This window comes from Pseudophryne corroboree, chromosome 2 (genome assembly GCF_028390025.1).
Source record: "Pseudophryne corroboree isolate aPseCor3 chromosome 2, aPseCor3.hap2, whole genome shotgun sequence".
Classification (NCBI taxonomy): Eukaryota; Metazoa; Chordata; class Amphibia; order Anura; family Myobatrachidae; genus Pseudophryne; species Pseudophryne corroboree.
Genome location: NC_086445.1, coordinates 125211615 through 125225891, shown reverse-complemented (window position 1 = coordinate 125225891; position 14277 = coordinate 125211615). Strand labels below are relative to the sequence as shown.

The following is a 14277-nucleotide window of genomic DNA, read 5'->3' as shown; positions in this document are numbered from 1 at the left end:
TAATTTTTGGACTACTTCTTGCAGGGCATTGGCCTTCGACTCTATACGAGACGGGCTGGTGCAAAAAAATCTTTGAGGAGGCTGCCTCTTGAATGGGAACCCATACCCCTGAGATACCACCTTCTGCACCCAAGCATCTGTTGTCGACTGTTGCCATATGTGTGCAAAATGAAGGAGTCGGGCCCCCAACCCTGGAATCCTCCAGGCGGAAGGCCGTCTCTTCAGGCTGATGCTTTCTGTTCAGGCTTGGAAGCTGGCTTTCTACTAGCCCATTGCTTCCTATCCCTGGCCGATCTACTGGACTGGGGTTGCTTAGACTCCTCTTTAGCTTTCGCTTTGCCTTGCTATCGAAATGGACGAAACTTTGACCCTTTAGTCTTAGGGTTATAACTAGCCGGAAATCTGACCTTCTTTGATTCAGCCTCCGATTCTAGAATATAAGACAATTTGTTTTCCAAACCATATATTACCAATGAAAGGCAATGCTTCCAATTCTTTCTTGGATTCCGCATCTGCTTTCCAGGTACATAGCCAAACTGCTCTATGAGCGGCTACTGTCAAGGCTGAAGCTTTAGAAGCAATTGTACCCATATCAATTGCTGCTTCTTCCAAATACTGGGCAGATTGTCTTAAACGGCTTAAATTATTCTCTTGCTCCCTATTAGGAGAAGAGAGGCCATTCTCTAGTTCCTCTATCCATTCTCCCATTGCCTTTGCTATCCAGGCCGAAGCCATAGCAGGTCTTACCACTGCTCCTGCGAGAGAAAATATATTTTTCAAGAAGCTATCTACCCTTCTATCTGTGACATCATTTAATGAGGTAGATGACAGTGGTAAAGCAGATTTATGCACAAGTCGCAGTACATGTGCATCTACTTTTGGAGGAACATCTCTTTTCGAACAATACGCAGCTGGAAATGGATAATAAGAATCCCATCTTTTCGGAATCTTATACTTTTTACTGGGCGTCGCCCAAGATTCTTCCATAATTTCCGTCAGCTCATCTGACGCTGGGAATTCAGTTTTAACTGTCTTTGTTCGTTTAAACACAGGTGCTTTAGATCTTGACACTGTTTTGGCTGGCTCTTCCAAAGAGAGAACAGCCTTCATAGCATCAATAAGTTCAGCTACATCCTCTGAACTAAAACTCTGCGACTGATCATCATACGGAGTATTTGAATATACTGTATCATCATCTGTTGTATCATCTTGTGTAGTCTGCCACATAGACGCATCTGTCTTAGTCTTACCTGTCCCTTGGTTACTTGTAGAGGCTACTGGAACCAAGCCATAAGAAGGGAGCTGCATGTATGGGTTAATAGTGTAACCTAACCCCTGGGGTGGTGCTGCCGGAGTTAACCTGTCCGCTATTGAAGACAAAGTCTTTGCGAACATATTTCATGGTGGCTCTACTGGTTGTTGAACCAATTCCTGTTTTTTACTTTGCTGAAAAGCAAAACCGTTCGCACACAACCCCTCATAAGTGACCAACAGGCCTATACCAATTAACCCTGTTTTACAAGATAGACATGTTAGGGATGTAGGAGTGCCTGATAAATTCTCCTCGTCACTTTTGCCGCTCATAGGGGGTAATTCCAAGTTGATCGCAGCAGGATTTTTGTTAGCAATTGGGCAAAACCATGTGCACTGCAGGGGAGGCAGATATAACATGTGCAGAGAGAGTTAGATTTGGGTGTGGTGTGTTCAATCTGCAATCTAATTTGCAGTGTAAAAATAAAGCAGCCAGTATTTACCCTGCACAGAAACAAAATAACCCACCCAAATCTAACTCTTTCTGCACATGTTATATCTGCCTCCCCTGCAGTGCACATGGTTTTGCCCAATTGCTATCAAAAATCCTGCTGCGATCAACTTGGAATTACCCCCATAGACATGGTAATAATGTGTTAATAACTACACAATTTGTGATTGAAAATCACCTATATATGGATATATAGAAGTGAGATCAATCTGACCACAACCGTGCACCTGAATCGGACGCTCAGTGAAATGCCACATGTATGCAGACGCTAAGGCCTGCGACTCGGTCCGGCAATCTCTAGTGTACACAACTGCGGCGTCTAAGCGGCGACCGAGTACCCTCGTGGTAGCGTCTGAGACGGAAGTGAGGTCATTCAGTTCATGGACGAAAGACGCGCGGAAACTGGTCATGAACTTGGGGGAGGGGCGACCAGGAGAGCATCTGATTCCCCCCGTTGACTTAAACCTTAGGGATCGTGTTCTCAACCTAGTCCTGGCGCCTATGATCCCTAGAGCATAGCTCTGTCGCACCAGAGAGTGTTTGGCGCATCAACACACTGTTTGTAGTCTCCACCAAAAGCAGTGTAGCTGTGTCCGGACCCCCCTAGTAAGAGGAAATTCATAGACTTACCTTCCCCCCCATGCTCCGGCCACAGCCTGGTTACGTCTGCTGGACCTGCTAGAACATCCGACACAGACGCCCGTCGAGACAGCACTGTACCGCGAAGGTAAGCGTTGTTGCGACCCGATGGGGAGTTGTTGGAGCGACTCTTTCTAGTATGCGTTTAAGACGCTGTTAAGAAAAGTCGCTCAAAAAACATAGTAAGACTATAAAAATAAAATAATAAAAGCTTCAGGCTGCTATTAACAGCAGCCCTGTGACCATGGTCCGGCTTCTGCCGCACCAAACAAAAAACTGATTTGACTGAGTCAGTGGGCGGGATTATATGGTGAAGCCCCGATGCATCCTGGGAGGCCAGAAAGCTTGTGACCGTTTGGTGCCATTTCCGCTTTCACTCCGGCATATCCCTATGTTATCCTGTGGACCTGTGGACCCAGCCAGAGAAAAAGTGATTTGTGGTCTGAGGTGTGAGCTTCTTCAGCTGGGTGTAATGAAGCAATGATTGCAGTAGCGAACAACTGAGGTCAGCTTGTGCAGTTCTTAAGGTAGACCTGTAGTCACTCAGAAACTGCACATCAGAAATGTGCGATCTATTGTAAAAACTGCGTATGCACCGCCCACCGAACATCAGCATACGCCCACAACACGCCCCTGCTCGTAGTTTTTGCGAGTCCAGCCCTTTAGTACACCCCCTACACGCCTACTTTTCGTAGAACATACGCAGTTTTTGCTTCATCTCAGAAGTTTTTTTTTCCTCAGTTTTTGTGGTACAGGCTGAGTATCCCATATCCAAATATTCCAAAATACGGAATATTCCGAAATACGGAATTTTTTGAGTGAGATAGTGAAACCTTTGTTTTCTGATGGCTCAATGTACACAAACTTTGTTTAATTCACAAAGTTATTAAAAATATTGTATTAAATGACCTTCAGGCTGTGTGTATATAGCAGGCATTCCCAACCACGGTCCTCAAGGCACACCAACAGTGCAGGTTTTAGTGATATCCAGGCTGCAGCACAGATGGTTAAATCAAAATAACTGAGGTACTAATTAAATCACTTGTGCTGAAGCCTGGATATCACTAAAACATGCACTGTTGGTGTGCCTTGAGGACCGTGGTTGGGAATGCCTGGTATAAGGTGTATATGAAACATAAATGAATTGTGTGAATGCACACACTTTGTTTAATGCACAAAGTTATTAAAAATATTGGCTAAAATGACCTTCAGGCTGTGTATATAAGGTGTATATGAAACATAAATGCATTCTGTGCTTAGTCTTAGGTCACATCCCTATGATATCTCATTATGGTATGCAATTATTCCAAAATACGGAAAAATCCGATATCCAAAATACTTCTGGTCCCGAGCATTTTGGATAAGGGATACTCAACCTGTATATGGTGCAGATTTTGCAATTTTCCGCATTTTCTGCGATTTTTGCTGCTTTGCGAACCTTGCTGAATTAGGCCCTATGTTCACTCCCTGTCTGTGGAGAAGTAGCATCATCTCTGCCATGACCCAGGGGAATACCCTTGGTGCTGTAAAGAGGCCAAACGGCAGTGCCTGGAACTGTTAGTGACAGTCCAGCAGCGCAAATCTTAGATAAGCCTGGTGAGGCGGCCAGATCGGAATGTGAAGGTACGCATCCTTGATATCCAGGGATACTAGGAATTCCCCCTCTACCAGACCTGAGATCACAGCTCTCAGAGACTCCATCTCTAACATGAATTTGCTCAAGTAGGGTTCAATGTGGTTTGGTCTAATATTGGCCTTACCGAACCGTCCGGTTTCGGTACCACAAACAGGTTTGAGTAATAACCCTTATGTTGTAGGTGAGGTGGAACTGGAACAATGACATTTGTTTGGCAAATGTCTGAATAGCTTCCAGCAGTAGTGTACTTCTTGTCCGAGAAGCTAGTAATAATCTGTGAGGCGGGAGTACTAGAAACTCCAGTCTGCACCCCTGGGCAACCTAACCATTTCCAGGGGTCTAGGCAGGATATCGCACAGATGTTTAACTGAAATCTCTTTAGTCTCCCTCCCACCTGCCTGATCTCCAGACAGTGAGGTCCACCGACAAACCGAAGGGTTTGAGAAAGGCAGAATCCGAAATCCGTCCCTGGGAACCTGGCGGTGCAGGTTTTCTGTATTTTCCCCAAGTCCTCTAAAGGACGTGGAGGAATCCTTGGACTCATGTTTAAACCTTGCGGTTCGAAGGGATTGCAGTGTAGGTGTAGGATATAATTTCCTGGTCTGTGCAGCTGAGGAAGGAAGATATGTCGACTTACCCACAGTTGGCATGGACAATTACGTATCCAGTGCATCCCAACAGGGCCTCACCTGTGAAGGGCGGACCCGCCATACCTCTCTTGGATTCTGTATCTTCAGTCCATTGGTGTCCACCGTCCCCTGCTTGTCTAAACTGTCAGAGTAGTGGCCCCTGCGTGACGCAGGCCAATCTCCTTCATGGCCTCCAGCCGTGAAGCCTGTAGAATCCTGTAAGTGACCTAGAAACAAGCAAATGTCACTCCTATATATATATAGCTATATGCAATAGCGGGCGAATCGCGTCATTAGATCCGCCCCTGTATAATTCGCCCGCTATCGCCAGCCGCAGCCCTATCGCCGGGACCCTGAATTCACTATATTCAATGTATAACTGATTCGCCCCTCCCGCAGGCGGATTACGGCCAATCGGCGAGTAGTGGGCGTACTGAATTCGCCTTCCCGCCGAAAGCAGCCCTTTATTAGGGCTTGTTTGCTGCACGTGCTCTGCAGCCATTTTGTGAACCTGCAGAGAGGTGTGTGGAGGTGCAGAGCTAGCAATTTGGTTGTTTGCTGTGGATATCGTTTGGACACCCCAGCAGGCTTTATTCCAGGACAGTCAGGAGGATTCCTGTTACCCCGGAGCAGAGCCATTTTAGGAGCTTTTACTACATTTGTAAGTAAGTACCACATGTGTGTCTGGTGTTGCATGTATGTGTTTGTGTAGTGGGGGTTGCCATGAGGTGTACATGGGGTGTTTGTGCATGTGTGCAGGTATGTGTATAGCCCCTTGCTTGTGTTGCTGCATTTTTAGGGGGAGACTTGTGTTTTGGGGTAGTTTTTCACGTTTTTTTTTTATTCTTTAATTGACTTTTTTGGGTCTTCTATTAGCATTGGTGTACCTCCTGAGTGTGTTTGGATGCTTTCTGGCCATTTTGGGGTGATTTGGAGCAATTTTAGTCGACAGCCTGGTTGACATGTGCTGCTGATTGTTTTTCAAACATGTGTTTTCCCGCCTAATTTTGATGTGGTGTGCCTCCTGAGTGTGCTGGGATGCTTTCTTGCCATTTTGGGGTGATTTGGAGCAAGTTTAGTCGACAGCCTGGTTGACATGTGCTGCTGATTGTTTTTCAAACATGTGTTTTCCCGCCTAATTTTGATGTGGTGTACCTCCTGAGTGTGTTGGGATGCTTTCTTGCCATTTTGGGGTGATTTGGAGCAATTTTAGTCGACAGCCTGGTTGACATGTGCTGCTGATTGTTTTTCAAACATGTGTTTTCCCAACTAATTTTGATGTGGTGTACCTCCTGAGTGTGTTGGGATGCTTTCTGGCCATTTTGGGGTGATTTGGAGCAATTTTAGTCGACAGCCTGGTTGACATGTGCTGCTGATTGTTTTTCAAACATGTGTTTTCCAGCCTAATTTTGCTGTGGTGTGCCTCCTGAGTGTGCTGGGATGCTTTCTTGCCATTTTGGGGTGATTTGGAGCAAGTTTAGTCGACAGCCTGGTTGACATGTGCTGCTGATTGTTTTTCAAACATGTGTTTTCCCGCCTAATTTTGATGTGGTGTACCTCCTGAGTGTGTTGGGATGCTTTCTTGCCATTTTGGGGTGATTTGGAGCAATTTTAGTCGACAGCCTGGTTGACATGTGCTGCTGATTGTTTTTCAAACATGTGTTTTCCCGCCTAATTTTGATGTGGTGTACCTCCTGAGTGTGTTGGGATGCTTTCTTGCCATTTTGGGGTGATTTGGAGCAAGTTGAGTCGACAGCCTGGTCAACATTTTGTGAGGGGCAGCCATTTTGTGAGGGGCAGCCATTTATACATGTATGTATTTTTTTTTTTATAACAGAGATGTCAAGGGACAAGCCGACCCGATCCGCCCCTTCCCCCACCCCCTCGGATCTATCCCTGCATAGCAATGAGGAGTGGGAGCCAACCCAGGAGGCGGATGCGACCGACCAGGCATCTAGTGACCAGCCGCGGTCGTCAAGGGCCCATGAGAAGTCCAAGAAAAAGCCTAGTAAAAAGGTACTTAACCACACCTGCAGACACAAATAGCATCAAACTTTACCCACTGTAGTTTGTGCAATGCCATGCACACCTACTGTAATAGGTGCGCAATGCCAGGGATACTGACACTCACAGGTACATACCGATCTTATTAAAAAAAATTTTTTTTTTTTTTAATCCCTAAAGGCAAGAAGCCAGCCAGAGGAGCAGTCGGAGGAGGAAGCCTCTGGTGAAGATGCAGGACAGAAAAAGCCGCGTGGACCCAGATACACTGAGGCGGAAAACTGTACCCTAGTAGATTGCGTCGACAGGTCCTACGACATTTTGTATGGACTAAGGGCACAGACCACAGCAGCTAAGGTAAAGCGGAACATCTGGGAATCCATCGCCAGTCAAGTCACTGCAATATCTGGAAACCGCCGGAGCACCAGAAATTGCTTGAAGCGGTACAGTGATTGCCGCAGACAGACCAAGAAGAAGATGGGGATTCAGCGCCGACATGAGACAGCTACGGAAGGTGGCCCGGCTCTCAATCTGAAGTGGCTACCCTGGGAGGACGTTATTAGAAGGCGCATGAACCCTGCCATGGTCGAAGGAGTTCGCGGAGGTGTGGACTCCAGCCGTCCTGCTGGCTTTCCCCAGGAGGAAGAACCGCCCAGAAGACGGAGGAAGGCGGGAGACCAGCCGTCCAAAAGGAGGTCTGATGGTAAGAATACATTCACATGAGCTGTACTTCCCTTTAAAATTTTTGTATGTGCTAATGTGCTTTTTTTTTTTTCCCAGACAGACCTGCCCAGAGGACATCACCTGCGCACAGGACATCGCCAGCGCACGGACCGTCACCTGTGCAGCAGGCATCGGCAGCAGCGCGCGGACCATCAACTGCGCCGCAAGCATCGCGAGCACACAGATCGTCACCTGTGCGCCACAGTTCGTCATCGCGCAGTTGGTCACCTGTGCACCAGACGACGTCAGCGCACAGACTATCACCTGTGCGCCAGACACCGTCGGCGACCACACCACAAGATGGGCGCCAAACTACAGCTCCTGCGCGCAGGTCATCACCAGATCGTCGTCTCTCCAGGAGCTCTGGGACTGTGACTGAAGAGCCTCAAGACACAACCCTTGTGGACCCATCACCCGATCTGTTTGAGTCCACAGGGTTAACAGACGAAACTTTTCTTGGGTTTGAGGACAGCCGTGCAGACGTATCCAGCCAGACCCTTGAAAAGTCTTCCGAAACGAGGACAAGTGGTGCTCCTGGAGCAGCGGCATCACAGGATGGAGAAGGTTTGTATTTATTTTGTGTGTGTGTGGGAGGGGGGGGGGGGGGGGGGCAGCAGTTGTGTAAAGTTTATTAACTTTCCCAAAAAAATTATTTTGCAAACAGTGGTGCCACAAACCAGCAGCGGACTAGCTTCGGGGATTGGTTCCTACTTCAGGCCGGATCTCCTACAGGAGTCGTCAGAGGATGACGAGGTGGAAGTGCAGGAGGCTCCAGTTACTACATCCCTGCGTGAGTAAATTGAATTGTGAGCCTTCAAAAAAATGTATGATGAATGTGTATAATATTGTCTAATTTTCTTTTCAGCTGCCCAAATCCAAGTGGTGGCAGACATCCAGGAAGGGCAGAATCCCTCAACTGTTCAGAGGGTTCACACCCTGGCATCAGAGATTGGGACACGCCAGGATACATACACAAATGTTGTGGGAAGCAGACTGGACAACATTGAGAGGACAATGGAGAAAATGTCCAACAGTCTGCATGAACTGCAGAAGACTCTTTCCGACAGCACGGCCACAATACTACAGATCATAATTCAAGATCATAGGGAGAATATGAACGTACTTAACATTCTGTCCGATTCCATGGTCAAGCTTGTGGAAAACACCTCATGTCTGGCAGAAAGCAATAAGAACATGTCGGAGAGTCATCGACACTCCTCTTCCAGCCAACAGGTCATCGCAACCACACTGCAGATGATCTATGAAAAGCTCCCAGTACCAGCTCATCAACACGCTGGTGATCCACCATATCCGCCGTCGCAAGCCACAAGGACGCATCGTACCCTTCCTCAAGTCCCATCCCAGTACAGACAGTCACAGATGTACCAGGGATATACAGGGATGTACCCCACCCCCCAGATGCCTCCACCACCGGCCGCACAATCTTCAGCAGCATGGGCACCGAGGGCCAGTCCACATACTCCCCAGCCTCCCAGGACATCCACGCCCTATCAGGGGGAAGAAGAGGATCCGGACAGACTTCCACCATAAACCCGGTCGTATTATTTTATTTTATTTTAAATGTTTTTCATGTATCCCTGTCTTCCCCTCCCATTAGTTTGTTGTTTTTCTTACTATTGTTTTTTCTTTGTTGGCCTTCCCCACCCGTGACCGGGTACTACCAAGGAGCTTTGTGTAGGCATACATGCGCGGGCATGTATGCGGGCGCGTGTGGTAACGGATGAAAGCTCCTTGCGGCTACATGTATGATGGGCCAAAGAGCTATTCTGATACCCCCTTTTTCTTCCAAAAATCCTTTTTTTGTAATGATGTACAGTAGGCTTTAATTGTGTGAATTTACTATTCACTAGTCTGTGTTTTTGACTTATTCATAGGATTGGTGAGGAGAAATGAAGTGGACGGCATAAGTTTGTGTTGTGCGTACCAAGGTGAGTAGAACCATGTTTAATTCAAGAAACTTTGAACCGCATGCCTTTGTAGAACAACACCGTCCAGCAATGGGTCATGCTGGGCTGTGTTGTTCCACAAATGTTAGCGTTTCAAAGTGCTGACCACTGACGCCACTCTTTCACTTTGAACCGCATGCCTTTGTAGAACAACACCGTCCAGCAATGGGTCATGCTGGGCTGTGTTGTTCCACAAATGTTAGCGTGTCAAAGTGCTGACCACTGACGCCACTCTTTCACTTTGAACCGCATGCCTTTGTAGAACAACACCGTCCAGCAATGGGTCATGCTGGGCTGTGTTGTTCCACAAATGTTAGCGTGTCAAAGTGCTGACCACTGACGCCACTCTTTCACTTTGAACCGCATGCCTTTGTAGAACAACACCGTCCAGCAATGGGTCATGCTGGGCTGTGTTGTTCCACAAATGTTAGCGTGTCAAAGTGCTGACCACTGACGCCACTCTTTCACTTTGAACCGCATGCCTTTGTAGAACAACACCGTCCAGCAATGGGTCATGCTGGGCTGTGTTGTTCCCCAAATTTTCATTGAAAAGAAATGAACATGAATTTAGTGTGTCTTTACTTTAATATACTTTTTTTCTTTTCCCCACAGATATCTATATACACAAGAAAAGAATGTAAAGAAGAACAAACTACTTTTTTGTTTTAATTAACTTTCAAACTTTATTAAAAAAATTTTTTCTTCAATAAACTTTTAAAAATAGAAGTTTCCTGTGGTTTTTATTAAAATTTGTAATGCAGTAGAATTGTACGTAAGTAGATTGCCCGGGGAACTGTCTCTTCAAATCCACGCCACTTAGGAAGGATACACCGGAAGACCTGTGGAAGAGAACAGTATGAGCTACCAGATGTGGGTAATAGTGTCACCCTGGGACTGGAAAGAAGAGGTACATACAGTCCACACAACACAAGCGGGAAACAGTGGGTCCAAATGCAACCCTCCGGCACTTGCGTCACTACACATCCAAACATTCCCTGACCAGCATTGGTGTTTCAGGGAATGTTTGGATGTGTAGTGACGCAAGTGCCGGAGTGCTGCACTTTGGACATGCCGGGGTGATTTTGGACAAAGGGAGTTCTGGGCAATCCATCTCACCTGAGTGGGTTGTCTGCTACATGGCGGAGGTTCAGGTCCACATCACCAGTAGGTCGCCCATGGAACATCGGGTGAAATGGCGTGTCTCTTCACATCCACGCCACTTGGGAAGATACATCGCAGGACCTGTGGAAGAGAACAGTTTGAGCTTCCAGATATGGGTGATAGTGTCACCCTGGGGCTGGAAAAAGAGGTACATACAACAGTCCACACAACACAAGCAGGTTGCAGCGGCCCAAATGCAACCCTCCTGCACTTGCATCACTACACATCCAAACATTCCCTGACCAGCATTGGTGTATCAGGAGGGAATGTTTGGATGTGCAGTCTTGCAAATGCCGGAGTGCTGCACTTTGGACATTTCGGGGTGATTTTGGACAAGGGAGTCTTGTTGGTCAATGCATCTCACCTGAGGTGGTTGTCTGCTACATGGCGGAGGGTCAGGTCCACATCACCATTAGGTCGCCCATGGAACATCGGGTGAAATGGCGTGTCTCCTCACATCCACGCCACTTGGGAAGATACACCGCAGGACCTGTGGAAGAGAACAGTATGAGCTTCCAGATGTGGGTAATAGTGTCACCCTGGGACTGGAAAGAAGAGGTACATACAGTCCACACAACACAAGCGGGGAACAGTGGGTCCAAATGCAACCCTCCGGCACTTGCGTCACTACACATCCAAACATTCCCTGACCAGCATTGGTGTTTCAGGGAATGTTTGGATGTGTAGTGACGCAAGTGCCGGAGGGCTGCACTTTGGACATGCCGGGGTGATTTTGGACAAAGGGAGTTCTGGGCAATCCATCTCACCTGAGGGGGTTGTCTGCTACATGGCGGAGGTTCAGGTCCACATCACCAGTAGGTCGCCCATGGAACATCGGGTGAAATGGCGTGTCTCTTCACATCCACGCCACTTGGGAAGATACATCGCAGGACCTGTGGAAGAGAACAGTTTGAGCTTCCAGATATGGGTGATAGTGTCACCCTGGGGCTGGAAAAAGAGGTACATACAACAGTCCACACAACACAAGCGGGTTGCAGCGGCCCAAATGCAACCCTCCTGCACTTGCATCACTACACATCCAAACATTCCCTGACCAGCATTGGTGTATCAGGAGGGAATGTTTGGATGTGCAGTCTTGCAAATGCCGGAGTGCTGCACTTTGGACATTTCGGGGTGATTTTGGACAAGGGAGTCTTGTTGGTCAATGCATCTCACCTGAGGTGGTTGTCTGCTACATGGCGGAGGGTCAGGTCCACATCACCATTAGGTCACCCATGGAACATCGGGTGAAATGGCGTGTCTCCTCACATCCACGCCACTTGGGAAGATACACCGCAGGACCTGTGGAAGAGAACAGTATGAGCTTCCAGATGTGGGTAATAGTGTCACCCTGGGACTGGAAAGAAGAGGTACATACAGTCCACACAACACAAGCGGGGAACAGTGGGTCCAAATGCAACCCTCCGGCACTTGCGTCACTACACATCCAAACATTCCCTGACCAGCATTGGTGTATCAGGAGGGAATGTTTGGATGTGCAGTCTTGCAAATGCCGGAGTGCTGCACTTTGGACATGCCGGGGTGATTTTGGACAAAGGGAGTTCTGGGCAATCCATCTCACCTGAGGGGGTTGTCTGCTACATGGCGGAGGGTCAGGTCCACATCACCAGTAGGTCGCCCATGGTAGAGTTGGATAAAAGGGTCAAATATTTGCGGTAACCAAACAGGATAAAACAGGGGGGAACAAACTGTATAAACACGGCCTGGGGATACACATCAACAGGATGTAAAACTCTGTAATAGATAAATGAAGAGGTTTTTTTTTAAAAAAAATCCAATGTCAGTTTACACGATAATACAAATGTTGTCAGTATACTCACAGGTAACTGCAAAAAAATTTTGTATCACTGTCCGCCGGGAATCCTCTCCTTCGCCCATACCCACCGGTAGAGCAGAAGACCGGTTCCCGCGTAGGAAAGCACTACGACGAAGAGTCACCGGCAAACGGTTTGCGACACATATGTTGTGTAAAATACAACATGCATTTACCATGCCGCAAACCTTCGACGGTGAGTACAAAAGAGCACCGCCGGAAGTGTCTAAACATCGAAACCGGCTTTTAAGTACACCGAAGGCACGCTCAATTACTCCCCTCGATGCAATGTGTGTCTCTTGGTAACGTTTTTCTGCTCTACCAACAGGATTAGACAATGGGGTCAACAGCCACGGTTTGTTTGGATAACCCGCATCGCCTATAGAAAATATAAAAAAAATGTTAGGTACTTGTAAAAAAAAATAAAAAAAATAATAATAAAATAATAAAAAAATGAAAATACATACCTAACAGCCAGCCACCAGGCATGTTTCCTGTTTCGAACTTGTCAAACAGCGATGACTGGCTTAGGATGAAGGAGTCGTGAGATGATCCAGGAAATCCCACAAAAATGTTCAAAAATCTCATGTTTACATCACAGACCGCCTGCACGTTCAGGGAATGGAACTGTTTTCGGTTCCGAAAACATTCCTCTGAATTCCGTGGCGGTCTGATCTGCACGTGGGTACAGTCAATCGCGCCCAGCACATTGGGAAATTTGTATTTGTTGAAAAAGCCTAATTTGATCTCACGACATTCGCTGTCCGTCTCTGGAAATGTGATGTACTGGATCGTCAATTTGCGGAAAGCCCTAATGACTTGGGTTATACAGCGCGACAGTGTCGACTGAGAAAAACCGCATGTTTGAGACAGTGTAGGCTGGAATGTGCCTGACGCCAAAAAATGTAACGTCCCCAGCAGTTTCTGAAAACCGCTGATTGCACGATTTGACCGTGCCCGAGGTTCCAAGTCGGCCTCCAACAGAGCGTACAGCGAATATATGTCGCGAGTCGATAAGCGATAATTTTGTATCACCTCGAACTCGCTGAGATCCTCCAGTTCACGCCTAGTGCGATACTGGCGTGGACGTGGAAATGAAACCCGCAATACTGGCTCACCCAATGCAGACATTTGCTGACCTGGATCCTGATGTTCATCAGCACTTTCTTCCTCCATCATACTTGCAGCCAGCATGAACAACACAATCTGGTCAGAAAAAGGCTCCATCATTGTAGTCAGTACAAAAATAGGAATGTGTTTTAAAACGCAGGGATTTTCCTAAAAAAACGATTCCACAGAGCTGACTGTAAAATGGCTCCTTCTCCCTGTAGTCTCAAACCCAGGAGTGAGGAGATAGGAGGGGCTTTGCAGAAGTGTATCCTGGGTAAAACTGTGGAATCATGGGTAAAATTCCCTCAGGAGATTGAAGAAAAAAATATTCCTTTAAAAAATCAATTAAATAATACTTGTGAAGCAAAAAAAGACAAACCAAGTAGATAATCCTTTCAAATATAAATAGATATGCTACTAGCAATCCTCAAATATCCCAAAAAATGATGTTCTAAAAAAATTTTTTGAGAACCCGCCAGTCAACTGAGGCGGACTGAAATAGGCGAATTTGCGGTCGAAAAGTACTGCAGGCGAATTTCCAAACTTGAATTGAATATGCTTGGGGCGAATTGCAGCATCTGTACCATTGCAGAAAAGTCGAATGCGAAAAAAGTCGAATTGACAAAAGTCGAATTCTGAATGTCCGTTTTTTTGCGAAAAAGTACTGTACTGCATAGGCGAATTGATTTTTTGAGGCGAAAACGTTCCGGAATTCGACTTTTTCTGAAATTCGACCGCAATTGCATATACCCCATAGACTCTAAATCATCAAGTAAGGAGCCTGACCACGTAACTATAGCCCCAGAGATCTACGC

General features: G+C 46.9%; 1 protein-coding gene and 1 long non-coding RNA gene across 3 annotated transcripts; one reads left to right on the top strand and one right to left on the bottom strand.

The window, feature by feature from the left end:
- The first annotated feature begins 8068 nt into the window (after positions 1 to 8068).
- Positions 8069 to 10083, top strand: LOC135050565 (uncharacterized). Its single transcript, XR_010241667.1, has 2 exons — positions 8069 to 9339; positions 9970 to 10083. It is a non-coding gene; the product is annotated as an uncharacterized LOC135050565 (long non-coding RNA).
- Positions 10084 to 11191: 1108 nt separating this feature from the next.
- LOC135050564 (putative nuclease HARBI1) lies at positions 11192 to 13887 on the bottom strand. Of its 2 annotated transcripts, XR_010241666.1 has the most exons (4): positions 12820 to 13887; positions 12360 to 12731; positions 12101 to 12273; positions 11192 to 11820 (listed from the first exon to the last, which is right to left on the bottom strand). XR_010241666.1 is itself a non-coding variant. In XM_063957030.1 (3 exons), coding segments are annotated over exons 1-3 (1137 nt in total). In that variant the 5' UTR covers positions 13583 to 13887; the 3' UTR covers positions 12003 to 12271. The 2 variants fall into 2 exon arrangements, 1 of the variants encoding a protein (XP_063813100.1); XM_063957030.1 differs by lacking the exon at positions 11192 to 11820 and having other exon boundaries at positions 12003 to 12273.
- Between the last annotated feature and the right edge of the window lie 390 nt (positions 13888 to 14277).